The 27,497-nt window shown below is 42.3% G+C and overlaps 13 protein-coding genes across 13 annotated transcripts; 6 read left to right on the forward strand and 7 right to left on the reverse strand.

Moving 5' to 3' along the window:
- Positions 1-510: 510 nt before the first annotated feature.
- On the forward strand, positions 511-3,238 carry V1514DRAFT_282087 (uncharacterized protein; the record flags this gene model as incomplete). Its single annotated transcript, XM_066925092.1, has 4 exons — positions 511-628; positions 678-820; positions 870-995; positions 1,058-3,238. 4 exons carry the CDS (start codon positions 511-513, stop codon positions 3,236-3,238), a joined length of 2,568 nt encoding a protein of 855 aa, XP_066782758.1.
- A 122-nt stretch (positions 3,239-3,360) lies between these two features.
- Positions 3,361-6,085, reverse strand: V1514DRAFT_332738 (uncharacterized protein). The gene is made up of 3 exons (XM_066927899.1): positions 5,740-6,085; positions 5,579-5,684; positions 3,361-5,515 (listed from the first exon to the last, which is right to left on the reverse strand). Exons 1-3 carry the CDS (start codon positions 6,028-6,030, stop codon positions 3,453-3,455), a joined length of 2,460 nt encoding a protein of 819 aa, XP_066782759.1. The 5' UTR covers positions 6,031-6,085; the 3' UTR covers positions 3,361-3,452.
- Positions 6,086-6,724: 639 nt separating this feature from the next.
- On the forward strand, positions 6,725-7,869 carry V1514DRAFT_332743 (uncharacterized protein; the record flags this gene model as incomplete). The annotated part of the gene is made up of 2 exons (XM_066927900.1): positions 6,725-7,108; positions 7,173-7,869. Coding segments are annotated over exons 1-2 (667 nt in total), but the record flags the coding sequence as incomplete, so codon positions are not given.
- Positions 7,870-10,791: 2,922 nt separating this feature from the next.
- On the reverse strand, positions 10,792-11,409 carry V1514DRAFT_343355 (DnaJ-domain-containing protein; the record flags this gene model as incomplete). The annotated part of the gene is made up of 1 exon (XM_066929134.1): positions 10,792-11,409. One exon carries the CDS (start codon positions 11,407-11,409, stop codon positions 10,792-10,794), a length of 618 nt encoding a protein of 205 aa, XP_066782761.1.
- A 227-nt stretch (positions 11,410-11,636) lies between these two features.
- Positions 11,637-12,839, forward strand: V1514DRAFT_332751 (uncharacterized protein). Its single transcript, XM_066927901.1, has one exon. The coding sequence runs from the start codon at positions 11,655-11,657 to the stop codon at positions 12,636-12,638; it is 984 nt and encodes a 327-aa protein (XP_066782762.1). The 5' UTR covers positions 11,637-11,654; the 3' UTR covers positions 12,639-12,839.
- V1514DRAFT_332752 (PP-loop family-domain-containing protein) lies at positions 12,611-14,399 on the reverse strand. Its single transcript, XM_066927902.1, has 3 exons — positions 14,203-14,399; positions 13,978-14,142; positions 12,611-13,915 (listed from the first exon to the last, which is right to left on the reverse strand). The coding sequence occupies exons 1-3, from the start codon at positions 14,279-14,281 to the stop codon at positions 12,675-12,677; spliced, it is 1,485 nt and encodes a 494-aa protein (XP_066782763.1). The 5' UTR covers positions 14,282-14,399; the 3' UTR covers positions 12,611-12,674.
- Positions 14,400-14,489: 90 nt separating this feature from the next.
- Positions 14,490-15,257, reverse strand: V1514DRAFT_295276 (40S ribosomal protein eS26). Its single transcript, XM_066925413.1, has 4 exons — positions 15,111-15,257; positions 14,993-15,041; positions 14,761-14,930; positions 14,490-14,698 (listed from the first exon to the last, which is right to left on the reverse strand). The coding sequence occupies exons 1-4, from the start codon at positions 15,204-15,206 to the stop codon at positions 14,648-14,650; spliced, it is 366 nt and encodes a 121-aa protein (XP_066782764.1). The 5' UTR covers positions 15,207-15,257; the 3' UTR covers positions 14,490-14,647.
- Positions 15,258-15,504: 247 nt separating this feature from the next.
- V1514DRAFT_332757 (uncharacterized protein) lies at positions 15,505-17,868 on the forward strand. The gene is made up of 2 exons (XM_066927903.1): positions 15,505-15,786; positions 15,851-17,868. Exons 1-2 carry the CDS (start codon positions 15,610-15,612, stop codon positions 17,681-17,683), a joined length of 2,010 nt encoding a protein of 669 aa, XP_066782765.1. The 5' UTR covers positions 15,505-15,609; the 3' UTR covers positions 17,684-17,868.
- Positions 17,869-19,292: 1,424 nt separating this feature from the next.
- On the forward strand, positions 19,293-19,880 carry V1514DRAFT_332766 (DNL zinc finger-domain-containing protein). Its single transcript, XM_066927904.1, has one exon. The coding sequence runs from the start codon at positions 19,433-19,435 to the stop codon at positions 19,724-19,726; it is 294 nt and encodes a 97-aa protein (XP_066782766.1). The 5' UTR covers positions 19,293-19,432; the 3' UTR covers positions 19,727-19,880.
- An 11-nt stretch (positions 19,881-19,891) lies between these two features.
- On the forward strand, positions 19,892-20,670 carry V1514DRAFT_99239 (uncharacterized protein). The gene is made up of 2 exons (XM_066930198.1): positions 19,892-20,508; positions 20,574-20,670. The coding sequence occupies exons 1-2, from the start codon at positions 20,017-20,019 to the stop codon at positions 20,580-20,582; spliced, it is 501 nt and encodes a 166-aa protein (XP_066782767.1). The 5' UTR covers positions 19,892-20,016; the 3' UTR covers positions 20,583-20,670.
- A 503-nt stretch (positions 20,671-21,173) lies between these two features.
- Positions 21,174-23,041, reverse strand: V1514DRAFT_99339 (fatty acid desaturase-domain-containing protein). The gene is made up of 2 exons (XM_066930199.1): positions 22,805-23,041; positions 21,174-22,739 (listed from the first exon to the last, which is right to left on the reverse strand). Exons 1-2 carry the CDS (start codon positions 22,984-22,986, stop codon positions 21,287-21,289), a joined length of 1,635 nt encoding a protein of 544 aa, XP_066782768.1. The 5' UTR covers positions 22,987-23,041; the 3' UTR covers positions 21,174-21,286.
- A 76-nt stretch (positions 23,042-23,117) lies between these two features.
- Positions 23,118-25,184, reverse strand: V1514DRAFT_332773 (P-loop containing nucleoside triphosphate hydrolase protein). Its single transcript, XM_066927905.1, has 5 exons — positions 24,827-25,184; positions 24,614-24,776; positions 24,493-24,560; positions 23,784-24,420; positions 23,118-23,724 (listed from the first exon to the last, which is right to left on the reverse strand). The coding sequence occupies exons 1-5, from the start codon at positions 24,960-24,962 to the stop codon at positions 23,412-23,414; spliced, it is 1,317 nt and encodes a 438-aa protein (XP_066782769.1). The 5' UTR covers positions 24,963-25,184; the 3' UTR covers positions 23,118-23,411.
- A 117-nt stretch (positions 25,185-25,301) lies between these two features.
- On the reverse strand, positions 25,302-26,692 carry V1514DRAFT_332774 (uncharacterized protein). The gene is made up of 3 exons (XM_066927906.1): positions 26,276-26,692; positions 25,867-26,219; positions 25,302-25,807 (listed from the first exon to the last, which is right to left on the reverse strand). Exons 1-3 carry the CDS (start codon positions 26,477-26,479, stop codon positions 25,642-25,644), a joined length of 723 nt encoding a protein of 240 aa, XP_066782770.1. The 5' UTR covers positions 26,480-26,692; the 3' UTR covers positions 25,302-25,641.
- Positions 26,693-27,497: the final 805 nt, after the last annotated feature.

The following is a 27,497-nucleotide window of genomic DNA, read 5'->3' on the forward strand; positions in this document are numbered from 1 at the left end:
AAAGACCAACCGTTTCCTGTAACAAAAGACGTTCAGACATTCGCCATTGCGCGACACAATTTCTCCAGCGCTGTCATGACAATCAATTTATAAACCCCCTGTCTCTCCATCTCGTTCGCTGTTCTTGTTGCTTTTGTGCATTGTACGATTGATTGTGTATCCAATCATCCGTTCCAACAGCCTGGTTCAGATTGATTTTTCAGGGGTCGAAAAGCGGGAAGAAACGTCATTTTGCGCAATCAGCAAATCGCCCGAGAAAAGAAAAATCACACGTCCGACTCATTCGGCATTCGGTCTGTGCGGAGAACTGTGGGAAAAAAAAATATATTTATATATATTATATATATATATATATATCAGAATATACACCTGGCCTGTATATACTATAATAGTATTCACTCTTCTTGTCGAATCCAAAGCTTGCCTTTTTTTTTTTTTTCGCTGCCGTGCTCTCCCCGGTCACAAACAAGACTCTTCAAACGAAAAGCGTTCGCTGGGTAGGAGGGCACAATGGGTGGATTACTGCAGCAAGAACACATCAGCGGCAGCCAGCCCGTACACGGTACCGGTTCACTGTCAGCGGCATGGCCGGTTTCCAGATCGGGCACGCCGTCATTAGAAGACGACAGTAAGTCCTATGGATTTTTTTTTTTTTTGTGTTAACACTGAGTCACCAGGTGCGTATCAGTCGGATGCAAAGTCGGCCAGTTCTAATCTCAAGCCAAGCTTGATCCACAAATGGCAGCATTCAAAATCGATTTTATCACTCGCAGCATCAGAACATTATCTGTTTGCAGGAACCGACTGCAATGAAATTCTGGTATGTTCATGCAACCTGGGCTGTGGTTGAATGCAAACTAATCATCTAGGTTTTCGACACCGACTCTTATGAACAAAAAGCGGTGCTAACAGGTCACGGTGGCAGTGTGCTTTGCTTAGACGTGTGTAATGCCCGCTCGCTACTTTTTTCCGGTGCGACTGATTCAATTTTAAAGGTATGGCCAGTTTCATTTCAACCCTCGGATCCAAATCAATTACGACTAACATTATATCGCAGATTTGGGATACAGAAACCTTGCAAGAACTTTATACAATCTATTCCGTTTTCGACATTGGCGACATCTTTGCCGTCCTGTACAGTCCAGCTCTCGAAACCGTGTTTTTTGGATCTCAAAATGCCAGCATTCAATGGTGCAACCTGACCACGATCGACCGTCATACTTCTCAGGACAAATCCGGCTTGCCATCAAATCGGTTCAGCAAATTTTTCAACTCTTCTGGACCTGGTGGTGTCAAAAACATCGCGCGGACAGACTTAACCGCTCTTTCGGTACCACAGAAACTGATCGAATTGCCCTACCACAACGTGGTTCCGTACGCTCATAATGGCTACGTGTATACTTTAGTTCGGTACCGGCCACCAAACCTGACTGGCACTGCAGTTTCAGAGGAATACATATTGTCCGGTGGTGGTGACGGCAACGTGAACGTGTGGGCCATGCGGTCCGGAAATCTCGTGCGAATAAAATCTCTCATAAACAACGACAGCATTCTCTGCATGACCGTGTTTGATACGTTTTTGTACTGTGGCTTGACTGGTGGCGCAATCAACATTTGGGATCTGGATGCGTTGCAACTGATCAAGTCTGCAAAGGGTCATGTTGAAGACGTGTTGTCGATCGCGGTTCATAATAATTGCATTTTTAGCGGCAGTGCGTCCGGTTACGTTCGCAAATGGTCTCGTGACCTGGCCCTGGGAAGCCGTTGGCACTGTCATGACGGCCTGATCCTGTCCACGATTGCGTTTACAAGGGACAAGCGGAGCCTTCTTGTCACAGGCGGCAACGACAATTCGGTCGTGCTTTGGGACATTACTGACACGTTTCACGGCAAATCGCATAACCTGTCGTTTGCCAATGACCAGCTATTACACTCGCTTGCATCGTTTGTATCGTTTAAAACCGTATCGGGATCGCCCGATTACCGTGCCGATTGTCGCCGATGCGCCACTTTCCTGAAATCGTTGTTGAAAAAATTCGGTGCCTCGTCACAGTTGCTTGTGACGGAAGATAACCGGAATCCGATTGTGTATGGCAAATTTGCTGCCAACGCTGCCGAAAAAACTGATTCCACGGTTCTATTCTATGGTCATTACGACGTTATCGAGGCTGAGGGATCGGATAAATGGGAAACTGAACCGTACGAACTTTCTGGATTGAACGGATATCTCTACGGCCGCGGTATTTCCGACAACAAGGGTCCTACCATGGCCGCCATTTTTGCTGCTGCCGAATTATTTCAAGAGCGCGAGTTGCAAACAAACGTTGTGTTTTTGATTGAAGGCGAAGAAGAGTGCGGATCGGCCGGGTTTAAGTCGGTTGTGTCAGCTCAGCATGACCTGATTGGCACCGATATTGATTGGATCTTGTTGTCGAATTCTTACTGGCTTGATGACAACGTGCCTTGCTTGAATTACGGCTTGCGCGGGGTCGTGCATTTGCAAGTCCAAGTCAGGTCTGACCGGCCTGACCTGCACTCGGGCGTGGACGGCGGTATTGATCGTGAGCCACTCATGGACTTGACAAAACTAATTGCAAAGCTGAGCGATGACTCCGGTAAAGTGCAAGTTCCCTCGTTTTATGACCCGGTCCGGCCTGTCACGGATGCCGAGTTGGCCTTGTACGAACAAATCGGCAAGACGTCATCGATCGGCCTGTCCAAGGAATTGCTCATGGCCAAATGGCGATTGCCGTCACTCACGGTGCATGCAATCAACGTGTCCGGATCCAGCAACCAGACCATCATTCCGCACGTGGCCACGGCTAATATTTCGTTACGACTCGTACCGGACCAGGACACGGATGACCTGGCCGCGTCATTGGAAAATTTTTTGCAATCACAATTTGCCAGTTTTGAATCTTCAAATCATGTGTCAATCAAAATCACGAAACGGGCTGATGCTTGGTTAGGTGATCCCGAAAACGCGGCATTTAAAACGTTAGCAAAAGCGGTTAGGCATGAATGGGGGGTTGATCCGTTATATATTCGTGAAGGTGGCACGATTCCGGCAGTCAGGTTTTTGGAAAAAGAATTTGAAGCACCGGCTGCGCAATTACCTTGCGGGCAGGCAAGTGATCATGCTCATCTTGATAACGAACGATTAAGAGTTTTAAATCTATATCGGGCCAAAAGTATTTGGCGGACAACATTTAATGAATTGCCCAGGCGTAAAAGATAATTAAAAAAAAAAAAAAAAAAGAGGAGTTTGGGGGACGGGAGCATATAAACTAATTTTGTTGTACATTACGTTAGGGACAAGAGTTGGAAAAACAAAAAAGAAACAGCTACAGGTTCATAGTATGTCATAATAGAATGCAATTAATTTGCATGATGTATATAAGATAAGTTACAATTATAATTATAAAAAAAATAAAATAACAAATTTATCAAAACTAGTTTTCATTGTTGTCATTATTATTATTATAATTATTATTATTGTTATTATCTTGAGACCCTGCCCAACTCAATCCTCTAAAACTTCGATCTGAGAAAAAACTACCCTTTCTAGTCTTTGACGAGTTTGTGTTGTTGCTTCCAAGTTCATTTACTCGATTTTTGCTGCTGTTGCCATTACGATTCCGGCGGTTATTTTTTTTGCGCGGCATGTCATGTGCAAGGTTATCAGGACCTCGTTCCAAATCACTTTGCCTGGCACTTTTTGATGATGATGCTAACGATCGATCACTCGATTCAGATTCAGAATCGAATGATGATTCGTTACGGTTATGATGACCGGCATCATCTGATGATTCGTTATCCGACATTGGCGTGGATTCAATAATCGTCTTTTGGAAACCATGAACCTGCCGAACGGATTCGATAATTCCACTGGCATGAAATTCTTCACCTTCACTTTCCAAGTCGTATTCATGATCAGTTAGTAATTTTGTTGACGAAGTTGCGGATTCAGGACCATTGCTACTTGTTCTTGTAAGCACAAACTTGGGAATATCAACATGCGGCTCCTGACCGTCAAACAGAACCTGCTTTTTCGCCAGCGCGTCCAATTCGATCGATGACCGCCTGCGCGGCCGCGTGCTTGATCGGAAACCCAACCCGGTTTTGCCATCACTACTGTAGAGCTTGTTAGTCGCGCTCCCATTATCTTCATTCTTGGGAGGCCCATCCAAAAGTGCTGCATGTTCGGAGTCGTGAATCGTGCCAAAGCCAGTACCTTCTTGTGGTGGTCCATACTTTTTAATTTTGATTGCCGCTGCCGCTGCTGCTGCGTCTGACGATGCATCTGAAGATGCCGATGTAGTAACAAGAGGTGCAGACGATAAACCGTTGCGATAATCCATGGACGTCCGTCGAACGTAATCTTCCATGGCGCCCCTCTTGATTGTGACTCGCGTATTGGTTGTCTCATTAGGTCGCGATGCCAAATTAAGCGGTTCCATCTTGAGCACGGTCGAAGACGAAGCCCCGGCGGCACTTGCAGCAACCACCAACGCTGACGCCGGCATGCCCGGCCCGGTAGCGGTAATGGTCGGAATGGCAAGACTTTGGTGTGACTTTGACAAGAGCGCCGATGATGACGACGCTGCAACCGACGAATCAATCACCGGCCCATTCGTGCCTGCATGTTGAGCCACAAATTGTGCAGGCAACATTCTTCGCGTCAATGGCGAAACGTACTTGCGCTTGATGCCTTGCGAAATGTCAACGTACACGTCGGATTCGTCAACAATTTCTTCACCAATCAGTTCCTCGATAACGTCTTCGAGCGTGACCACGCCCAACGCGCCGTAGACCTCACCTGGATGAGAAGACACGAGCATCATGTGAGACTTGCCCTCCTGGAAATAGTTTAGCACGTTTAAGCACGTGGTATCAGGCTTTGTCTCGGGAAGCGTGGCAAGCGGGAAAGTCGACACCGGCTGAGCATCTTCAGGATCATAAGATATTAAAATTCTAACCAAAAGCATGCCAATAAAATTAAACGGTTCGCCAGGGGTATGGATCGGAATTCGGCTGTAGCCGGCTTTTAAAATTTCTTCCACGGCGGCTTCGTCAAGAATGCGATCCGCACTCATTGTATAGACGTCATGAATCGGCGTCATGATGTTTCCTACCGGTTTTTCGTTCAAATCTAGCACTGCCGAAATTATGGTGACTTCGTCGCGATTGAGTCGTTCGGCACCCATGGAATGATGCAAGCTGACAAGCGTCTTCAATTGGGCCTTGCGATAAACCGTTCCGTGATCTTCACCTAAAACGTGGTCCAACAGTAACGCGATCGGATACGCGACTGGGTACATTGCGTACATCAAAAAGAGAACGAACGGAGAGAACGTGGCACCGATGGCCAAGCCATATCGAACCGAAACAGATTGCGGAATGACTTCGCCAAAAATAACAATCAGCACTGTGGAAGACACGACGGCTGGCCATCCTCCGCCAAGACAGCGGTCAAGAACAATTGGAAGTGTTTCATTCGTGATCACGTTCGAAACTAAGCACACGTTAAAAAGACAAGGAATCTACATAAAGAAAAGAAAAGAAAAAAAAAACCTACGGAGCATGGTTACAAGCACCCAATGCTTGCCCTTTTTCAATAGACGAAGAACCTTAGAAGCATTCATGCGTTCATCGGGGTTACCTGACTGTTCAATTACTTGGAGCTGATATAGTTTTGGTCAGTAAAAGGGGAGGATCAAGAGAAACGGTAGCAATTACATAAACCTCGTCCTGGCCCATGAGTCCCAAGGTCAGGCCGGCAAACACGCCTCCTAAAAGTACGAGAGTGATCGATATGCTCATGAACACCCAAAATTTTGCACCATGAATGTCATACTCATCATCGTCGTCGTCATCGTCATCGTCATCATCGCGCGGCAAAAGGCCACGACGACCCCGGTTGCCGGGGAACAGAGGGTGGGAATATATCTGGGGCAGGTATCCGGAAAGCAAAAGACATGTTTTGATAAGCACAGGTGAATAAGACCGAGAGGCCAGAACGGGCTTCATCAGGCGACGATGATGGTTGTCTATTCAAATAAATTCGGACGTGATCGGATTAGTTGAGGAACTGCAGTCGTTCAATGACTGAGAATTTCCCCCCCGGCCCATGCCACTGGCGGTCACCTCTTGTTTCACGTGACCTGTGTGTTGATATTGTTTTAAGATTTTTTAACGTTATCATGATTGATATTTTGCTGCGGCTTAATATTTTTATTTTGATTTTTATTTTTATTTTTATTTTTTTTTTGGTTTCCTCAGCCGTGCCCGGTAAGGCCGCGAACAGGGGTGGCTGAACTTATATAGATCAGTATTCGCATTCATTCTATTATAGTTATAGTTAGGTATTACAGTTATATAGTATAAAGTAATTGTTTGAAGTTACGAGACGTAATAAGGTTACTTGCTTGCTTTTTTCTAATATAGTTGTGGATGTTCATGATCCACAAGCAACAGCGCCGAATTAAGTTATGAAAGCAATGGAAACGTGCAGCCAATTGTCTAATAGTGGTAGCAATTGGAGAACAGCAGGAAGAATCTACCGGGATATCACCGTGCCCACCGTGCCTGACGGAAGGTGCGACCGAACAACTATTCCGGACCCAGTTTAGCGCCATCATTGTTGTTTCACTTTTAATTGAGTTTCGCATTTGGCGGCCCCGCAGCGACGTTATATGAAATTATAAACTATTATTTATCAACATGGTTTATATTTAGTTATATATACATCTATATATACCTTACATTTAAATGGTTCGTAGATAATTATTATTTCTATAAATTCACAGCCAGTAGCTCCTTCTTGTCGGGCTTTGCCATTCTTTGCTTGTTGACTTGACATGGCCCTTGGCGAAGACAATGACGAGACTATGGCGGCGACGTCTTCGCTATCTTCGCCAGACCTTGAACGACCGGCATCTGTTAGTGCCATTTCGAGCACAAGTGCCTCGTTATCTTCACTATCGGCATCGTTTGGTTCATCACCAATGAATATTTCATCCCTCATAGCTGCACCTGCAATGCCCGGGCTTGATCTGCCCCGGCTGCCGTCAGTCCGTTCACGGTCGCCAGTATCGCCTTCTCAAGAGTGAGACATTTGCTAGGGTTGATTAGCTTTCCCGTCTTGTGGTCTGACATTTTATTACTTGCAGATACCGGCTTCCCCCGTTTGCAGCATTGACAACCGATCGACCTCCGTCCCCGGCAGCACTTCTCTTATCCCGGTCGTGGTCATCTTCATCTCTAGTTCAACAACGTCTGTTGATTGACAGGACTGTAATGTGTCCACAAGAACAGTTACAAACTACGCAAACACAAACCGCTTCTTTGTTGGGAATACCTTCTGCCACGGTGACGTTCGCTTCCTCGACTTCATCATCGCCGTCAACTCCAACGTTAGCAACAACATCTTCAAGGCGTCCAAAGCCTCATGTCATGGCTGCGTGTTTTAATTGCAAAAAAGCTCATCTTGCATGTGATGGTACGTTTTCATTTTATTTTATTTCATTTTCCACTCTTTTTTTTTTTTTTTTTTTTTGGCTGCTGCTTGGAATACCTTTTAATTTCGTAATACCTCTTCAACCCAGATCAATTTTTAATCAATCACTATACCCAATTGTCTTTTTTTTAAAAAAAATGGGACGTAGTGCAGCATATGCATGATGCGCAGTATAAATATAGCACTTCGCTTAAGTCGTTTCTGTTTCATGGTTTTTCTGAGAGGGAAAACGCTAATTTGCGTTTGCGTTTGTGTTTGAAATGTGCCGTTGCTTTTTTTTTGTACGCTTTTTTTTTTTGCAATTTTTTTTTTCCGAATCGGTTAGCCCCCTGGTAAGACTTGGTTGACACCAGCGCCTATGAGATCATTTTTATTTTTTGTATGGTTCATAGGTTCAATGTTTTTAAACTCGGCCAAATTTATTTGTTGTGAAAAAAAAAGACGCCATAAATGATTAAGGGTTGCGTTTATAGAGACACTATGGCACATCTAAACTACATTGCAATAACGTATTAATAATGCAGATGTACAATGGATTATATTATGGCAAGGGCGATATAGTGGCAGGCATGTACTACCGATACGTATTATGCACAGCTTTTCTTGTATTTCTGCGGCTTTTAAAGCTTACAATTATATATAGCTTAGCACTATTGGTGGCATGACAATTATACAGTTGCAAATGTTATACAGCCGTATTGCCACAAATAAGCCTTTATTTGTTTAATATATTTGCGTTATCATATACGATATAGGATATATTTCTCATGACAAAATCTATGACGGATTTTGGATTAGTCAAATTATATGAATTTCGACAGCTTGATTTGTAGAGCACATGAACCAGCGGTTTCGGCAACTAGCTAGAAACTATAAACTCACTGATTGCCTGCCGGCTATTAAATCTATACTTATTATTATTATTATTATTATTATTATTATTATTATGTACAAATACTCTAATATAACTCTTATTCAGTGTCCATTTGGATGACATAACAGGGAAAACCCGCCTTAATTTTAAGGGGAAAACCTGCTACCACTGAAAGTACAATCAAAATAATTTCCATGCAATAAACTTTAAAAACTAAGGTTTATTTTTATTTTTTTATTTTTATTTTTGGTTGGTTGTTGCATCGATCGAATGTTTTTCTTTGTCTGTATTTTTGAGCTTCCCAGCCCAATTGCCATTTTCGTCTTTGCGAGACTTTTTTTTTTTTTAAGTGCTTATATTTTGTAAAGACTTTTTTTAAATTTTTTGTTATCAATATATCATTACAAAAAATTTCAAAAAAAAAAAACAAAATAATAATAAAATAAAATAAAACATATACATACAGGAATTTTTTTTTTTTTTTTTTGTGTGGGATGCACATATTGTACTGACTGTGGTTAGCTACCCGTCAACAATACTTTTTGAGTTCCGCTCCTCCTAACAAATCTTGGCATTAACCCCTGAACTCAATAAACAATCAGCGAATTCTAAATTTATCCATATATAAATCTGGCTTTAAATGTGAGTTTCTATATATAATATATCTATCTTACATAGTACGCCATGTTGAACTGTTGAACAGCTTCTGACCAATCCCTGGCGCAATTTTGGTTTTTATTTTTATTTTTATTTTTCTCAATTAACTTTTTTTTTATGTTTATTTTAAATAAAAAAAATTTAAATTAAAGTAGAATACATATGTGGACATGTAAAAGGGTAAGTTGTCTTTCAGAAGTTAAAGTTTAAAATGCAAACCCCTTTTTTTTGAATAACCTTATTTTTTAGTATTATCCATGGGGTATAGATTCGCCGTTTCATATGGCACAAAAAAAAAAAAAAAAAAAGCCTGCACGGCTGGGACGGAGTTGTCGAATATTTCGGAAACGTTTTTTTTTTTTTTGTAAAAATACGTTTTTGTAAGGTCGTATATATTATTCAGACCGATGTATATCATCCGTATATTTGCTGTCTCTAATTTGTTACAAAAAAAAAAAAACCATGATATATCTCATGCCATGTTAACGAGATTCAATTCTTCATACTGTTTCGGCCTATCATTTGAATCATTGGCTTGTTATTTTATATAATACCTAATACCTAATACCGCTTCAATGTTATTTCATTGCAATTTGTTTTTCTTTTTTTTTTTTTAAAGTGGAAATTTCAAAATTACAATCAGTCGTGTTGGTTAATCATTGAATACTAATCGTATTTGTATAGTGGGTAGGCCATGCCAACGCTGTATCAACCTGGGGAAGCAAGATTCTTGCGTAGACGTTCTTCCCAAAAAACGAGGTCGGCCAAGGCTTCGCGAAGATTCATCTTCATCTTTTTCTTTACCGTCAGCATCTAACAGATCTTCTTCATTAATGCAATCCGTCGTGTCATCCGGGTCAACATCTCAATCTTCTTCATTTCCACATCATGCTTCACAATCTCTCACCAGAAGTCAATCATTACCGGCATTTTTTTCTAATGACATGTTTATTGTTTCCACGTCCGCAATCACTCACGCGACAAACTCGGCCGTCAGTTTTGTCGGATTCAACCCATGCGGCCGGCAATTCCTATCCCTGCTTGTGCCCGATCATGTGCGAGATAATTACATTTTAAACCTTATCAGGCATCAAGCGTTATTTATCCCATTAAATTCAACATTATCAAATTTGTTGTCACCAATACTCGGTAAATTCTCGCACACTAATAACAATATTAATGATGCTACGTTCAGGACACACGATATCTGGTCTGGCATTGTTCATGTGCAATCATCCTCAAACGTGCGTGCCGCAAGTGTTGTCATATTCAGAATATTTGAAACAACTGGCTTGGCAAATTATTTTGTAATTAAACTAGTTCCTTATGAGAATGAGGACAATGAATTACACATGGATGCTGCTCCGACACCGGTTACACGTTCTCCCAATCAACTTCAACAACGATCTCATCATTCGAGATTTAATTCAACATCATCATCATCCGCATCATCTACAGCTAAAAGAGGACTTGGTCTGGGTGACTTGTTAGACTGAGAGTCACAATTGCATTTCTCGCAGACAGATCAAAATTGGTTTTTTTTTTTTTTGCTTTTGTTTTTTAGCTTGTAATATATAATTAATGTGTAGTCTTATAAATTCAAAAAAAGCTTTTGTTTAATGTTTGTTTAACCCGAGGTCTGTGAGATACCAATGGTCCTTGCAAACGTGTAAAATCGGATCAATGGTAATCAGTACAACTCAGATACGGCAAAAGAATATTAATGCAAAGTTTTCTGCTTCTACCCTAAAACATTCATCTTTCGTTTCTTTTTTTTATCCGTGGTTTTCTTGAAATCTCGCCAGTTATTGATCCTCTCGTCCCTGGTTTCCTCCCAAACCTTGTCCGCGTCCCGTTTTTTCTTGCGTTCCTCAGCTTCTTTTTCTATTCTGGCTTTTTCCCTTCCTTCTTCTTGCATCTGCGCCTTGGCCTGTTTCCGTCTTCTCAATTCGGTCTCGACCAAAACGATTTTGGTTTTATCTCTCCAATCTTTTAAAAATTCGGTTCCTTTTAACCGTTCATCATTTATCGTCCATCCTCGTTCTCGTATTAACAGCTTTCGAGCGTCCGCAATCGCTTCGTCCAATAATTCCCGCTTCTTATCATCCATAAGTTCGGCCTCGGCCTTTTTCAACAGATCGAACGCATCCGGCGCATCTGGGTTTGTTGTCTTGTCAGGATGTATTAATAAAGATTTTCGTCGATACTGTTGCTTAATATCCGCTGGCGTGCATCCAGGTTGAAGATCAAGTATTGCGTATGAGTCAAGCTTGAATGTCGACAATATCCGCGCAATCTCCACGTCCTTGCCATATTTTGATGACTCTTGTGACAAAATCTTATCAATATCGTCAGCCATTGTAATCCTTTGTAGCATGCAACTGAAAGCAAATCCGTTTCGTTACTTATGCAGCTTGCGCTTGCATTATATGTGATCATGCATGTCCTGAAAGCCAATTACGGGGCAGCAAAGGATTGCGGTTTAGGAAAGAAAAATGAATGCCCAAACAAAAATAAATTTCAGGGTAACAATGACGACGACAATACAATTATAATCGATGCGTCCGCCAGCTCACAAAGTTGATTTAAAAAACAAAAAAAAACATGGTGGCTGGAGGCGGCCTTCAGACAATATTGCTCGTTTCAGTTCCGTTCTTGTTGCCTCGAATCATTAGCTTCGTTACTGGATTTTTCCAACCACGACAAACGCGCAAGCTAATCAGGCTCACGGCAGCCACAAAATGGTTGATATTCTTGTTGTTAATATGCAGTGCGGATTCATTTTTCCATGCGGCCTCCGTGGCCAATTCAGATTTGGCATCTATAATAATAAAAATTCCTCATCGATTCTTGACGAGATTAAAATATCGTGATGCGAGGTTGTTGTACGCCTCGTTCGGCCCGGCACTAAATGACTGCGAATGGTGCGATCCGTCATTAATGGACTCGTTCTTGATTTATGTTATTCCGACATTACTAGGTCCCACGTTAGTTCATGCTGCCGTGTACGGATTCGTGACCGCATTCGGTGGCGGCCGGCTCGTGCCACTTCGAGGCCCGTCTATCCTGGCGCTGGTATTACTCGCCGCGGCAGACGTCACGTCGCTGGCGACTTTTAACGTGTTTCAGACCGAGCCGAATGATAACCTGGTATTTGCTTATCGAGATGTCACTCTTCGTCGTGACGCAATGTTGTTTGTTTTCGATATTGCCATGACGGTTTCTGTTTGGCTGTTTGCGACCAATCGAGCCGGCTCGATCAGACCTGATGGCGAATCCGGGTCCGAACATGAGCAGATCCAAGACCAGTTTAATAAATTACAGGTACAACTGGAAAGCGTGTTTATCAAATCGCAAGCTGCAAACTTGATGCATGGCATTTCCGTTCAGGATCAAGATATTTCAGATCGAAATCGTCAATTTTGGACCGACGTCAAAAGACAAGAGAAAGCAGTGTTTGAAGAAAATCATGTGGTTAAGGACTTGGTGGAAAGGGAAAATCAAAAAGAAGAGTTTAGTCATGTTGAACAAGAGGCGAAAGCATTGGCGGATAGAGTCATTACACTGTGTGAAAAAATTGTGCGATAGGTCATATAATATATATACAAATGTATAAAACAAGTTTCATAATGGCGGCAGCGTATTCTTGCGAAATCTCAATTCTGCCTCCACTTTATATGTGTCACTGTTTCGCGGCGGAATTCGAACACTTAATGACGGCACGCTTACGATCCTGGCAATGTTTGGATCATAAATAGCAGGCACGATCCATGTAAATTTACCCAGTCCCCCGATTTGACTCTTTACACGTTTGCTTCCAAAATATTTTAAGATTGTGGCTTCGTCGAGATCGCTCAAGGGTTTAATAATCAAATATTTGGGTATGCTATTGTTGAATTTTGTTATTTTGATTCTTATGAACACCCTGTTTGCCCACAAGACCCAATCGGACCACTCATCAACAACTTGAGGAGTTTTGATAATCCGCGTTGGCTGCTCGAGCAACACGATTCTTGGTTTCAGTATCCAATGCTGACGTGTTCCTTTATCATTCGTTGTTTTGACAAACTTGAAATCAATGCCAGCTTTTGAAAATCCTTTTGCATCATTTTGGCTTTGATATGCTTTTACAAATTCACGTTGCAGTTCAGCCAATTCGCGAATACCAATGTCGGGATATTCTTCGTCAGAGACCAGTTCCATTATCCTTGTCAAAACTCCGGCAACCACTCTTGGAGGTTCACGTTTTATTAATTCAATCGTATCACGTTTGACGATCCATTGCGCAGATAATGAGTTTTTTTCTCGTTCAATACGCCTCAACAGTACCTCGTTATCAAAAATTTCCTTGGCAGCGTTGTCAACCTGGCTCTGCGTTTCCGCCAGTTTGATGCATAATGGTGCCAGATGATGCGGTCGCAATGCGGATGGCAATTCGGTTGACTTATGGGTCAACACATGCCTGACCGCGTTTCTAAATGTGTATGTTGGGTCCGCGTTTGTGCGGTCTTCAAACCATTTCACGCTATTTTGTTTACACGTTAATCTCAGCCGTTCCTTTCGAATATTAAGTAACGGGCGGATTAGTTTAAGCTGGTCGCCACCGAACGAGAACGATGCAAAGGGGATGCCGTTGATGGGTCGGATCAGGGTCATCCCATTGGGGGTCGTGCCTCGTGTCATGCGCATGACAAAGTTTTCCATTTGATCATCCAGTGTGTGAGCGGTTAAAATGTTGTATACCCCAGTCTTTAATGCCGCTTGAGTCAGTGCTTCATAGCGCAGTTTTCTTGCCAATGACTCGATTGAGGATTCGTTGCGTATGATGTTATCCCATGACAGCGGTAAAATCTGATGCGTAATGCCTGATTTAGAAAACATGTTAGCCTGGGCAATCAAGTAATACTAGTAACGTTCTGAAACATACCAAGTCTGGTCAGTTCGTTATGAACTAAGTACGCCTCTGATGAACTTTCGTCGCGTAGTTTATGGTCGACCGTGAATGCAGTGAGTGAGATGTTGTGTGACTGAGCAAGTCGATTGAGCAGAAAAGCGAGCGCCATGGAATCAACACCGCCGGACACGGCAATGCCTAGTATTCATTCCCTGGTTAACATTTAAAATCATAGTTGCACACATTCTTGATCTGTACCTAGTTGTCGGGGCAATTGCAGAGGGAATAGTGACCCCAATAGTTGACTGAATTCATGTCCCAATATTGGACCCGACATGATGGTCAACAAAACGTTTGACCGTAGATCAAATCAGGAATGAATCTAATAAGATTTGTAGACGTGATTTTATTTCATCAAGTGACTCAAGAGTTGAAAAGTTTAAGTACCATGCCTGGTAAGTAATAGTATGTACAAGTATTAAAGTTACTAATTCAATGTATATGGATAGGAATGAGTTTAGCAACACAGTAATATAAACAAAAATTTAATGATTTAAATCCGGTTAATTTTTTTAACTGTACATAGGAAAAATAATAAAACCATACGCAAGTTGGCCATGAATCCCATTTTTAATTATTTTATTTTTTCTCCACTTGAAGTTGTTCCTACAAATTTCACCCCCGATACGATGCCTTAAAAAACTTAAGCAAACGCAGCACGGGCAGCAGCCTGAGGGTTAATCTTCTTTCCGTCCTTGATAGTTGTTAGTCTTGGTTGTATTCTTTTCCTGAGTGCAACTATAATGAGGTACGTACTCTGTTGTAACGAACACGGACGGGAGGAGTTCTGACGCGGCGGCCTTCTCTGGAGCGGACACGGACAATCTTGCTGTGGATGGCGCAAGAAACGCAGTAGTGAAGCTTGAGGTAGAGCTTGGGAAGCGCGTACTCGGTGTAGACGGAGGCATCAGAAATATCACGGATAGCTTTGAGTTGTATCGTGTCAGCATGAAACGTAGATAAAACAAAAAAACTAATTAAAACATACCAGCGCTCTCGACCATGTTTCTGATGGTGAATCTCTTTATGCTCTTGTCCTGTACGAAAACCACGTTAGCGTCGGGCCGGCCAGTCATTGGCACCACACGCGCTTCACATCATCCTACCTTGGGCGTGCATCTGGCACAGTTAGAGCATCTGACAAAGCTGACGTGGCCACGTCCCTTCTTGTTACGTCCGTTGGATTGTCTCTTCTTAGGCATGTTGGCGTCTGTTGTTGTTGCTGCTGCTGCTGGTGAGTGCTGGCTGAAGCTGGAGTGGGAGTGAATCGCGGGTTCCGACTGACTTGCACGCCGGCTTTGGTTGTGCGCCGGCCGAAAAAACACAGTCACGCGCCAGCTGCAACGCCCTAACTGGCAAGCCCTAACACGCCAGGCAAAGTCCGTGCCCGCCAGGGTCAGGGCCCAGGCTCAAGGCCCTGTATCAGGGTAACTTGGCCAATTCTGGTATCGTGTTTGTTTTGACTTTCATTGTTGGGACAACCGCATCATTTCGCTAAACTCCACCACCACCAGCCAACGCAGAGATTGCTTACAGACCAGAGGTGTAAACCCATCCGCGGTCGAAGTGTCAGATTTCGATTTATTTATTTTATTTTTTTATTTCATGTCAACTGTTAGCCACTCGACTTCAACTGCGTCCAGTCGGAGGCAGCCGCCAGGATCCGGCATTCCGATTTCTGCCTCAACAGCTTCGACATTGGTCTCCAATCTTGAAAACGAATCCCCGTCATCACCGGCTGCGTTGACTGACAGCAGAAGAAGACAGAACAAGCGTGACGAGGTACGTGGCATGTTGTAGGATTAAAAACCTGAAACTAAATTTATTTTTCTTCCCATCGCAACAGGCCATTCGGCGCAAAAATGAAAATGATTTAAACAAAAAGACAAAAATTTCTACCAAGAATCGCCAAAGTAAGCGTCCTGCTCCAGGATCGGTTCTCAGTCTCAGGCCTAGCCCGGCTCTTCAGATTAAGCCAAGCACAACCGTTGCTGAGGCTGCTCAGCTCATGTCGGCAAAGCGCGAGAACTGTGTGTTGGTGACTGATGATGACGACCGAATTGCCGGCATTTTTACCGCAAAGGATCTGGCGTTCAGAGTCGTCGGGGCCGGCATTGACGCCAGGGATATCACGGTCGATCAAATCATGACCAAAAACCCGCTCTGCGCACGAACTGATACGTCTGCCACGGATGCTCTTGATCTCATGGTCCGTAAGGGATTTCGGCATTTACCTGTTATGGACGAAAACCAGGATATTTCCGGTATTCTTGACATCACTAAATGCTTCCACGAAGCAATGGAGAAGCTTGAGCGAGCTTATCAATCGTCTCGAAAGTTATTCGATGCTTTAGAAGGCGTGCAGTCTGAGTTAGGCGCATCCCAGCCGGCACAAATTATTCAATACGTTGAAGCTCTTCGGACAAAGATGTCTGGCCCAAGCTTGGAATCGGTTCTTGATGGCATTCCTCCGACTTTTGTCACCATTCGCACTACAGTGAAGGAGGCAGCCACGCTGATGAAGGCAAACCACACAACCGCGGTTCTTGTGACAGATAAAAATGCAATCTCGGGAATTTTTACTAGCAAGGACGTTGTCTTGCGAGTCATTGCTGCTGGTCTAGACCCTGCAAAGTCGAGCGTTGTCCGAGTCATGACTCCGCATCCCGATTTTGCTCCAAAGGATATGAGCATTCAGGCAGCTTTGCGGAAAATGCATGATGGTCATTATTTGAATTTACCTGTCATGGGTGACGAGTCAGAGATTGTGGGCATGGTCGACGTGTTGAAACTTACTTACGCGACCTTGGAACAAATAAATTCTATGCAAACCAGCGAAAATGAAGGTCCTGCGTGGAACAAGTTTTGGCTTTCACTCGATAACGATTCTGAATCGGTTCATTCAGACTACATTTCCAGTCATCGAGCCGAAACTCCGTATTCCGATGTGGCTGCTCCTCCGCCTTCATCGCCACCGGTATTGACAGACCAGTACGTGTCGGACCTTGTCCCCGGTGATTCGGTATCGCATTATGCAGAGGATATAAATACCTCTGCAGTCGAATCACCTTTACCTGCCGAGAAAGAAGCTCAGTTTACCTTCAAATTTAAGACCCCAAGCGGAAAGGTCCACCGCGCACACTTGGCTGCCAGCGATGGATTTCTTAGTCTTCGAAGTGTAATTGGCAACAAATTGGGAATTGAAGCTAAGCAACTTGGCGGCACTGGCGAATACTCTCCTGAGGGTGAAATTATTAAGGCCGGGTTTGCTATCAGCTATTTGGATGATGAGGGAGATGCAGTTTTAATTACGTCTGATGGTGATTTGGTTGAGGCCATTCAGCTTGCTCGCCGGGCTAGCCAGGAAAAAGTTGATCTGTTTGTGCATCATCCTGAGCAAGCGGTCATAATCCCACCATCTTCGCTTTCTTCTACTCAACAAGATACCCCTAAGCAGAGAAGCCAGGGCGAAGATGATGAAAATGAGAATGCAGCGACTGAAGAGCAAGCTGCACCGGCTGTGAACAAGTTTCCGTCGCATTATTACCAGCCCGTGCCGCCGCCTCCGCCAAGAGAAGATGCGATCGCAGGCATTCCTAACGAGCTGTTACTTCCAGGTGCTCTTGTTGCCTTGGCTGCTTCCATTCTTGTAGTTTTCACTTTTAGCAGAGTCAAGTAAATCAATTTTGCTTATATATACGCAATGGGAGGACACTTTTTTTTTGATTGAGGTACTTTCTTGACTATTTTTTTGTTTTTAATCTTATTCATTGTGTGAGGCTTAGTGAAACTTAAGAGTAACATGTAATATGACTAGTTAACCAAGAAATGTTTATATGAAATTTTAAAAAAATAGCATGGCTGAAAAAAATTAGTATTAAACTTGTTGATATAATTAAGAAATAAAAAACAATTCCAGTAACGTAGGTCATTATCGAGCTGGACACTTCTACTCCAATCCACACGTCTTTTAAGATACATAGGATTTCCACCCCGGCTTGCTGATGTGGAAGTGCTATTTAGTGTTAAATTATCTCAAAGTTTGGGCCGTGGTTCTCACATTATAAAATATATTAATATGTAGACACAACGCACTTCATACTATCCTCCGCTCCGTTCTCTGTTCCGTCTTCCGTGTTCGTCCGTGCGTCGCGTTCGCGGTGGCGAACATGGTGTCAGGGTTCGTTCATGACAGGAAGTTATGGCTAATGTCCTGCTGGCAGAGCGCGACGCGGGACGCGTCGGGAAGAACTGGTGAACTGGTCTTCGAAATTTGTCAAGAGACGGCCAGAGCTCCGGGTGCGATTTAATCGTGGTTACGACTACCAGAGAGCCTCATGCGAAGATCCGGCAAAAATTAACGCGTGGTTTGAGCTCGTACAGAGCATGAGGACTAGGTACCGACTCCAACGTCGCCTAGCTCTCCTGTACGCGACACCCAGCATTGGCTTTCACAGACGCCTTCTAACCCAACAGAGGCCTGTTCGCAGTCGGATTTTCTTAAAACTCGGATTGCGCGCCATGGAAGTAGCTCTCCAACACCTATTATTAGTGCTGTTGATCAGTTTACAAAGGGTACACAATGGCAACAATGCACGAATTGGTCATGCTGAGGTCTGAGTAGGGGAAGGACAAGTGCTGCTGGAATAACGTGGTGTTAATAATTAGCCAGAGCACGATTTGCGGGAAGTTGATGATTCTTGTCAACAGCACCAACGGAGTGTTTCTCATTGTAGCATCTGCCGCAGTGCCGAACACACTGCACGCACTTATCAAAATAGTTTATTTTAGTTGTAAATTCTGTTTTTTAAAAATATTTAATTTTATTATAAACATTGTGGTGCTGTAATTCTGCTTTTTGTTCGGGGGTAGTGAAAGCAGTGTCCAGCTCGGTGATGTGTCCAGCTCGGTAATGACCTACGTTACCTCATCTCATCTAGGTACCAAACCCTCGTTATGGCACAGCAAAGATTGAGAAATTATTGCATTTTTGCCATCCCCGGAACAAAAAAGTCCTTGACCACAAACTTGATTAACAAGGGGTCAACATTGCAACAAAATCATGAACCGGATATCAAGCATAACACGGCTTGTAACGGCTAGTCCGGCACGACAATTTTTAAAATTTGAACATGCCTCGCCACGGTGTTACCGGCCATTTTCATTTTCGGCCGTGATTGGCAATCATCAAAAAGTTCATGAAGAACAAGGTCTAGCAACAAAACGTCATGCTCATGCTCATGCCACGCCGGACGAGCACGAACAACAACAACATGAGCCATCTCATTCTCATTCTCATTCTCATTCTCATTCTCATTCGTGCTCGCATGATCATGGCCATTCGCATTCGCATTCACATTCGCATTCGCATGGCGAGCTGCCACAGGAAGCCAGGGAAGCACTGGCAAAGTTGAAGTTTGACAAGCCAATGTATAACATTACGTTTACATGCAAAGTATGCAGCAATCGGTCGAGTCACTTCATGTCACACCAGGCTTATCACAACGGCACGGTGCTAATCAAGTGCCCGAGTTGCAACAACCGGCATTTGATTGCGGATCATTTAAAGATTTTTTCTGATAAGCCGGTAACGGTGGAAGATTTAGTAGATGAGAAGCAAATTATTAAAAAGGCAAAACTTGAATTCCCATCCGAGACTAGAGGTGATTTAACGGAATTTACGACTGAAGGTTCAGCACCTGCCGACTCGGAGACTAAATAGTATTTTTATTTTATTTTATTTTATTTTTTGATAGGGTCAAACAACATCTACGGATGATAGAAGCGGAGTTGGACGAATCGGTCGTCTTTGTATATAGAAATTACTGTCAAAACCGAATGATGTGCGTAATAAATATTTATTTGTATGCAACATATTAAACCCCGAGATGGGAGTACCCCTGATTAATTGTCACGCAAATAGGCGTTTGCGTTGAACTTTCAAAATTACTTAAGATTGATGAATATAACATTGTGGCCGAAATATTTTATTGCCTTGACAATCTTCATAAAATGATTCGCACGGTGTTGAGTAGGCGATGCATGTATACGGCAATAGAATGTCATGGTCTTTTTTTGCGGAACATATCTGCCACGAATCAACGTATTCGTCTCCGTCTAGGGACATCGTTAGCCAATGATCCGAGAGCTCATAATAATTATTCGACACTATTCCCCGGTGCGAAACGGAAGCCGTCACGGCCTCCACCAAAGCAGTCTCAAAAATCACAGGAAGAACTTGATCTTGCATTTAATCTTGCAGATGAAAAGATTAATGAGTTTGGAGCCCTGGTTGACGACAAGAACGATCCGGATTATCCAACCGAAGAAGAGATTAAAGCCGCCGACATTCCGGACATGGAGTCCATCTTTGCACGGTATACTTGTGAGTCATGTGATACTCGTTCAGGACATTTTATTACCAGGCATGGATATGAGGAAGGTACAGTTATTACCTACTGTCCAGGTTGCAATGAAGGACATATATTAGTGGATAATTTAAGTGTAAGTCGTTATTCATTTTTTTTTTGAAACATTTTTTTTTATATCATGACTTTAGATTTTTCCAGATGAATTAGGAGAGCAAGTTCCGTTGGAGACATTGTTGGAAAAAACTGGAGAAATCATGATTGACGGTGTGCGTTCATATCAAAGGGACAACGTGCTTGAGTTTAGACCAGAAGGTTCAATGAGTGCAAAAGAACTTGGCCAACTAATGGATGAAAATAATGAGGAAAATGATGAGGCTCAAAATCAAGAAATGTTGGAACATTTAATGAGTCTTCCTGAAGATGAAAGAAATGAATTTATTAAGCATATTGAGGAAGCGGTGAAACATGATGAAGCACTCTTGGCAAATAATAAAGATTTTTTTAATCTTGTTGACGAAGAAGAGTCGAACAAGGGAAAGCAAGTGTTGAAAGACGACAAAGATGACTTTGACATTCTCAAGGATTTACCCTACGATCGAGGTGAAAATTCACAACCTAATAAAGGTATCACGACAAAGGATATATATGATGGTAACGATGCTGAATTGGATGATGGATTGTTTAGCCAATTTCAACCCAAAGGACATGCAACCCAACCAAGTGATCATGAACTTCAAGATTTTTTGTCAGACCTATCACTAAAATCACCACATGACCTGGAACAATTTGCAGAATCTTACGACATGTCCGAACCCGATTACTCACAGACACGCACTTCGGAATCACCTCAAAATAACAAGAAATAACCAAGCTTAAATGTAATATAAGAAATGTAAATTTGATCTAAATTTTTAAAACTTGCCAAGCCTGGCTTCTTGAGCCATGTGGTTTGAGCATTCAGCCATAATGACAGCCTGCTTGGCGATATCTGCAAGTCTGGATATGACTTCCTTGTTGCCGTCATAAAATCCATAGATACAATATTCAATCCCAACATCCTTGCAAAATTCAATGACGGGTGCTTGGGCGGCACGGAAGTTATGACGAGGCATTCTCGGAAACAGATGATGAACGGCTTGAAATTGTAATCCGCCATGAATAAAATCTAGCCATGACGGGCAATCCACGTCCATCGTTGTCCGTAACATTTTTTGCGCAAACGATTCTGACTGGCCAAGGTCGACGGTCGACATGGCAAAGTGAGATAGCGTGATTTGAACGTGCACTGGCATTGTCACGATATGGCTAATCATGACATATGCAAACCTGATCCGGCCATTAGGCAATAAAACATATACAAGCCTGTATCCAAACCAGTACCAAAAAAATATTAATCCGGCAATTTCAAAATATGAAATCCATACTGCCTTGCCCTTTCTGGGACCCTGGCGAAGCAATAAATATTCAAACGACAAGCGATACAAATTAAACCTTCCCAAGCACAACAGAGGGTAGTACATGTAATTTTGAATTTTGATTAACGCCTTGGCAAAGGCGTCGTAATGCAGCGTGCGCTCGTAATATGTTGAAAACACGCTGCCAAACAATTTTGTCGAGACTGCAAAAAATGGCAGATGTTGAATGTCTGGATCATGTACTGGATCGTTGGTAACAAAATGATGAACATTATGATTTCGCTTCCACCATCCTATGCTTAATCCTCCAAACCAATCTGCCACCAACACGGCGAAAATATTATCCCAGAAATATGAGTGCGTGATGGCATGGTGAGCAGCATCATGAGCAATAAACACAAGCTGATGCCAAAACAAGCCTAAAAAAAAAGCAGAAACGTAGTAGTATTGGTTTTTAAGAAAAAAATATGCCAGCGATCCCAACAGAGAAATTCTTGAAAACTCTCGACCGTAACCCCAGTACGTGCACCGGAAATATCCCTCGCGTTGCAATTTTGCTTCTAATTGTCGGTATTTTTTAGTGATTGATAACTGCGTGTCATAATCTAATGAAGGATATTTGGCAAGATCGGCTTCAAGCAAATTTTTTTCATATTCGGCCATTAATTCTTGTGATTGTGGCAGATCATGAGCCACAGGTGACACGACAATGTTATCGGCCGGTACGTTGCGGCATGACTTTTGGCTTGTTTTAATATTTACATTCTTCAACTTTGTATCTGCACATTCATCGTCTGAACTTGCACTGGATGAGTCGCTAACAATAACGGCTTCGTCAAACGGCCTAAACTTGCCTCCTTGAATAGGAGGCACAAAGTTCTTCCAAGCACCTTCAATTTTACCAATCTGATACCTGCGTGCTTGTGCTCTTGCTTCTTCACTATGATAGCTAAATTTTAAATTATTATTAACCAATTCATTTCACATACGAACCGTGTGACATGGAGATCATACCAATTGATTTCGTCCGTCGCATCGCGGCCAACCATGTGTTCCATCACTTTTGCACCACCTGGATGCAGTGGCAGCCATGATTCTACTTTTAGGACCTTGTTCTCGTAAATAACTATCAAATGACCATCTGCTATAAGACCCTCCACTTCTTTTCGACTAAGCAATTTCTCTTCTCTGGCCATGTTTTGTTATGCCAAACGTGGTGTAAGCAACAGCACGAACACGGGCCAGGCACAAGTGCGGCTTCCACCATGATTGACAACCGTGTTTCTTTAATCAAATGGTGAGTTTAAATTGAAAAGTTGTGAATGTGAACAACAACAACAACAACAACAATATACAAGCTTCTTGACTGATTCTTAGTACATATATTGACAAACGCAAACAAAATGTTAAATGCGAAAACAAACCTCAAACAATAAAAAACGAAACAAACGCTTAAAAATAATATAGAAAATGAAAACCGCATCCGTCAATGAAAAACAAAGCCAATACAACGCACCAATTAACAGTAAAATAAAAATTAACAATTAACAGTATATCAATCAATCAAATTATTTGTGTATCAATTTTTTTTTTTCAATGTTGCAGAAACAAATATTCATTCTTAGTTGCCTTCAGAACCAAAGTCCCGAGTAAACTCATCATGCTTCCGGACATCTTCAGCATTTACAGTCGGTCTAGAAGATTTGACTGCCTTAACAAAGTCCTTAAACACAAGTGGCGGTTCTTGTAGTTGATCACCAGCAATATCCATCCAGGCCATCTCATTCGCCCCAGCATTGCCGGGCGAGCATGGCGTAAGCTTCTCGGTGCCGTCTGGTGCATGCACCCATTTGAAATGTGTCGCCATTTGAATTTTCCGTACAGGTTGCATCAAAGCATCACGTACCGCGACCGCAATATCGTGTCCAGAGTAGCTGTCGTGAGTGTTGGTCAATATTACAAACCCCAATTTTTAAATTTTTTTAACACGTACCCGTCAGTCATTTCAGCAAGTGCCCTGTAGTCAGCTTGCGTCAACTCGCAAGGAGTATTGCCAACATTTAATTTGAACATTGTGGTTCGAGCCTCGACTTCTGGCAGGGCAATGTAAATTCGTCGTTCGAACCGTCGTCTGATTGCGGAATCGAGTTGCCACGGGATATTTGTTGCACCAAGAACAAGTACACCGGAAGCATCATTTCCGACACCATTCATCTGAACAAGTAATTCTGTCTTGATTCTTCGAGATGCTTCACTCTCGCCCTCGCCGCGTGGTCCGCAGAGAGCATCCACCTCGTCAATAAAGATAACCGCAGGCTTATTTTCACGCGCCATGTTGAACAACTGCTTGACTAATCTTTCTGACTCTCCCATCCATTTGCTGACCAAATCAGAAGAACTCACTGAGAAAAATGTTGAATTGGCTTCGGTGGCGACAGCCTTGGCTAGATATGATTTACCGGTACCAGGGGGACCATAAAGTAGAATTCCAGATACTGGGCGGCGATTTCCAGTAAATAAATGAGGGAACTTGATTGGAAGAATTACTGCTTCCTTGAGCGCTTCTTTGGCAAGCTCGAGACCGGCGATGTCTTCCCATCGCACATTGGGCTTCTCCGACAAAATCGCACCTAAGAAGTATAAGTCATAATCTAGTCAGGAAAAAAAAAAAAAAAAAAAATTAAATTCGCATGTTTAAATACCTGACAATGCGGTTCGAAGTTTCTTATTGTCACCATCATCATCATCATCGCTATCGCCTGCTTTCTTTCTAATATGCAAGAGTCAGTGCCCGTCTTTAAAATGTGCTACAAAACGACCCACTTTGCTTTTCCGCCAGATTTTCCTGTTTCCTTTCCGTTTGCACCAACCGCTCGTTTTGATTTGCTATCTTGCTCGTCGATGTAAGTTTTCAGTTGCTCGGCTCGGTCCATGTACTCCTTTGTTTTGACTGCAATCATCTCCTTATTCTTGGCGTTTCGCTCATCTGTCCTTATCGTTAACTAATGATTTCATACGGGTGTAATCGTGGCTTACATTTTAACGCCAAAATAAAATATTCCAAACTAGCCGTGTAGAGTTTGTACGCATCGTCGAATTGTTGCGAGTTATCGGCTTGGATAGCTTTCTGGACCACCTCGATAGCTTTACCTAAAAAATCCACTGTCGCCATGTTCAATTCTGTTTAATCCAGCGCCGTTGTAGCAACAACACAGTCCACTTCAATTGACAACGTAGCCTTTTAGTTGTAGTGGCAATAATCGTTGTTGATCTAATTAACGAATGTTTAGATCAGAACGTGAAGAATGATAGCTAAATGGCGATGTGCGCGAGCAGTGCCCGTTTATTAATTATATAGAGAATGTAGAGCCAACGAGTTTAAATTACACAAACCTATAATACAATTAATGCTATAAATAATAATAATAATAATAATAATAATAATAATAATAATAATAATAATAATAATAATAATAATAATAATAATAATAATAATAATAATAATAATAATACATGTGTGCATATTTTACAGCTCTTCCAATTATTGTATACACGCGGATCCGGCATCCGCATGGTATGCTGCCGCTTCTGAGTTTCTCAGTTGTGTTGGCATGGCAAAATCATATCAACATGTTGAATCTATCAACACCAATTTTAGGTTCCATAGAAACTTGTTCATTACAATTGAAAGTCAAAACCGGTGGATCGCAAGCATGAGCTTGCAAGAAAAAAAAGGGCATGCGCAACGACATTATTAACATCGATGATCTGACTTTCGCTTTTGCTTAAAATCAATTAGAGCTTCATTCAGTTTCCCATCTAAAACACTCATTAGTTCATCAATCAAACATTTAAACTCCCACGTATTTACCTTTAAATGCCTTTTTTAACCATTTGGCGTCCTCGCGACTTAGTGAGTCGCCGACCAAACGCTCAAGTTCGTTGGTATGAATAATCCGATCACTGTCGTCATCAAGTTTTATTTCTCGCTTGCGATATTTCGATTGTACTCGAATCCTATGAGTCATAGTAAGCTAGCAGCAGAGACATCAATGAGTTTGCTCATGCCAACATACGTAAATATTTCGTTCTCGTTAACGTCGTCAGTGTCACCGCGAACGTCCTTAGACTTAATCGTCAAATATTTGTCCCATATTGATCGTATCACCCACCGGTCATCATCCAACAAATGTCGTTCTATTTTGATTTCTTGCTCAGGTCCGATCGCCTCCAATTTGGCTTCGCAAATGCCATATTTTGAAATCGAAACCAATTTACCGGCATATGACTTTAACGTCCGGCTATCTGACTGCACTATGTTGCCCAATACAAAAACCTGCTGAACATTTGTCGGTTCAAACGTACTTATTGGTGCGGAGTACATTTTGCCTGATCCATCACAAGCCATACAACAAGGCTCCTCGCCATCCTAAGATGATGATCGTTACTATGCATTCTGAAACGTGATTATCCACTCTACCTTACCTTTACTATCATGCAAGGCCCGTTCAGATCATCAAGAGATTTAGCCAAAACCCATTTATTCTCCTCTTCTTGGGTAATATGACCATATTTCCGTGACACTTTCTGTGATTTTTTGATTTTGTCCTGGTCCAAGCCTTCCTTTTGAGAATGATCTTGTTTGCGCTTTTTTACCTTGTCACCTTTAAACACCAGCTTTGAAACCATCGTTATTGCGGTGCTAATCTATTGTTTCTGGCTGGCTTTAATGTATGCTTTAATATTCGGCGAGTAAGAGCCAAAAATCAATCAGCCACGCCATGCGCCATGCGTTTGGTGTATTAATATATTTAACCAAGGTCTTAAATGTGTCTACAATCTCTGCGAAAAAAAGAGACAATGTGAGTTTTAATTATGTTATGAGGTTTTCTTTATTTTAAAAGGTCGGGGTCGGGCAAGTAGTAATACTATTTAATTGTTTTTATTAGTATTCACAATTGCTCTATATTATCATCATTAAAGATTTACAAATGGCACCGTTTCCAATGGTGACCGGAAAGCAAGCTTGCCTGCTTGCTAAATATATTTCAAAAAATAATAAATGACGTATTGGTATTCGTTTAAAACTGTTTTTACCGTAGCCCACCAAAGTCGATTATTGGGTGGATCTGATATAGATAAAGGACAACTGTCAAGGAAACAAGCCCGACACGGCAGTTAAATGTCATATTAAATCTTTTTTTTAATATTGTACCCGCTTGTTCTACATGATTTGCCAAAACCAAAGTTTGGCCATGCCACAATTCAATGCCACGATTTTGACGATATTATATATTTGAAAACGAAGAGCCTTGTGTGGAAATCAAATTGATATTCCCATGAGGATTTTGGTGCATCCTCTCTACTACTTCAAGTACTGCATCTATATCGGCCTCACTGGTTTGAGACCATGAGTGTGATTCGATATTAAATTCCTCCTTGGTCATCCCACAGGTCTCCAAACGTGGTTTAAAATCTTTTTGTTCGGTAGGTTCGTTTTTAACAACAACGACTTTTGATTCGTTTAACAATAAATCCAAATCCACCTGCTTCTCACTTGGTGAGTTGCCAAGCAGCAAGTCGAGGTCCACTAAAGTCTCACGCTTTCGTTTACGGCTTTTGGTTAAAACAGTGCTAGGTTTCGCTTTCATTTTTGACTTTATATAGCTAGCCATTAACGGTTGCGGATCAGTAACAAGAAAATCCA

The sequence above is a fragment of the Lipomyces japonicus genome (genome assembly GCF_038497905.1).
Source record: "Lipomyces japonicus strain CBS 7319 unplaced genomic scaffold V1514scaffold_25, whole genome shotgun sequence".
NCBI classification, from domain to species: Eukaryota; Fungi; Ascomycota; class Lipomycetes; order Lipomycetales; family Lipomycetaceae; genus Lipomyces; species Lipomyces japonicus.

What these genes read in the sequence shown, in the direction of transcription:
- V1514DRAFT_99339 (XM_066930199.1), bottom strand. Translation starts at nt 22,986, where the DNA reads ATGGCCAGAGAAGAGAAATTGCTTAGTCGAAAAGAAGTGGAGGGTCTT. An exon ending in GCGACGGACGAAATCAATTG is followed by an intron (nt 22,740 to 22,804) that starts GTATGATCTCCA and finishes TTTAAAATTTAG; the next exon opens with CTATCATAGTGAAGAAGCAA.
- V1514DRAFT_332751 (XM_066927901.1), top strand. Translation starts at nt 11,655, where the DNA reads ATGGTGGCTGGAGGCGGCCTTCAGACAATATTGCTCGTTTCAGTTCCG.
- V1514DRAFT_332757 (XM_066927903.1), top strand. Translation starts at nt 15,610, where the DNA reads ATGTCAACTGTTAGCCACTCGACTTCAACTGCGTCCAGTCGGAGGCAG. An exon ending in GACAGAACAAGCGTGACGAG is followed by an intron (nt 15,787 to 15,850) that starts GTACGTGGCATG and finishes CCATCGCAACAG; the next exon opens with GCCATTCGGCGCAAAAATGA.
- V1514DRAFT_295276 (XM_066925413.1), bottom strand. Translation starts at nt 15,206, where the DNA reads ATGCCTAAGAAGAGACAATCCAACGGACGTAACAAGAAGGGACGTGGC. An exon ending in GTGCCAGATGCACGCCCAAG is followed by an intron (nt 15,042 to 15,110) that starts GTAGGATGATGT and finishes GTTTTCGTACAG; the next exon opens with GACAAGAGCATAAAGAGATT. An exon ending in TCCGTGTTCGTTACAACAGA is followed by an intron (nt 14,699 to 14,760) that starts GTACGTACCTCA and finishes ACAACTATCAAG; the next exon opens with GACGGAAAGAAGATTAACCC.
- V1514DRAFT_332752 (XM_066927902.1), bottom strand. Translation starts at nt 14,281, where the DNA reads ATGTCGGGTCCAATATTGGGACATGAATTCAGTCAACTATTGGGGTCA. An exon ending in GCAATTGCCCCGACAACTAG is followed by an intron (nt 14,143 to 14,202) that starts GTACAGATCAAG and finishes AATGAATACTAG; the next exon opens with GCATTGCCGTGTCCGGCGGT. An exon ending in TAACGAACTGACCAGACTTG is followed by an intron (nt 13,916 to 13,977) that starts GTATGTTTCAGA and finishes TTTCTAAATCAG; the next exon opens with GCATTACGCATCAGATTTTA.
- V1514DRAFT_332738 (XM_066927899.1), bottom strand. Translation starts at nt 6,030, where the DNA reads ATGAAGCCCGTTCTGGCCTCTCGGTCTTATTCACCTGTGCTTATCAAA. An exon ending in TGGGCCAGGACGAGGTTTAT is followed by an intron (nt 5,685 to 5,739) that starts GTAATTGCTACC and finishes AAACTATATCAG; the next exon opens with CTCCAAGTAATTGAACAGTC. An exon ending in GGTGCTTGTAACCATGCTCC is followed by an intron (nt 5,516 to 5,578) that starts GTAGGTTTTTTT and finishes ACGTGTGCTTAG; the next exon opens with TTTCGAACGTGATCACGAAT.
- V1514DRAFT_332774 (XM_066927906.1), bottom strand. Translation starts at nt 26,479, where the DNA reads ATGGTTTCAAAGCTGGTGTTTAAAGGTGACAAGGTAAAAAAGCGCAAA. An exon ending in GGCCTTGCATGATAGTAAAG is followed by an intron (nt 26,220 to 26,275) that starts GTAAGGTAGAGT and finishes TCATCATCTTAG; the next exon opens with GATGGCGAGGAGCCTTGTTG. An exon ending in AACGAGAACGAAATATTTAC is followed by an intron (nt 25,808 to 25,866) that starts GTATGTTGGCAT and finishes TATGACTCATAG; the next exon opens with GATTCGAGTACAATCGAAAT.
- V1514DRAFT_332773 (XM_066927905.1), bottom strand. Translation starts at nt 24,962, where the DNA reads ATGGCGACAGTGGATTTTTTAGGTAAAGCTATCGAGGTGGTCCAGAAA. An exon ending in TTTTATTTTGGCGTTAAAAT is followed by an intron (nt 24,777 to 24,826) that starts GTAAGCCACGAT and finishes CGATAAGGACAG; the next exon opens with ATGAGCGAAACGCCAAGAAT. An exon ending in AAATCTGGCGGAAAAGCAAA is followed by an intron (nt 24,561 to 24,613) that starts GTGGGTCGTTTT and finishes CTTGCATATTAG; the next exon opens with AAAGAAAGCAGGCGATAGCG.
- V1514DRAFT_99239 (XM_066930198.1), top strand. Translation starts at nt 20,017, where the DNA reads ATGATTCGCACGGTGTTGAGTAGGCGATGCATGTATACGGCAATAGAA.
- V1514DRAFT_332766 (XM_066927904.1), top strand. Translation starts at nt 19,433, where the DNA reads ATGTATAACATTACGTTTACATGCAAAGTATGCAGCAATCGGTCGAGT.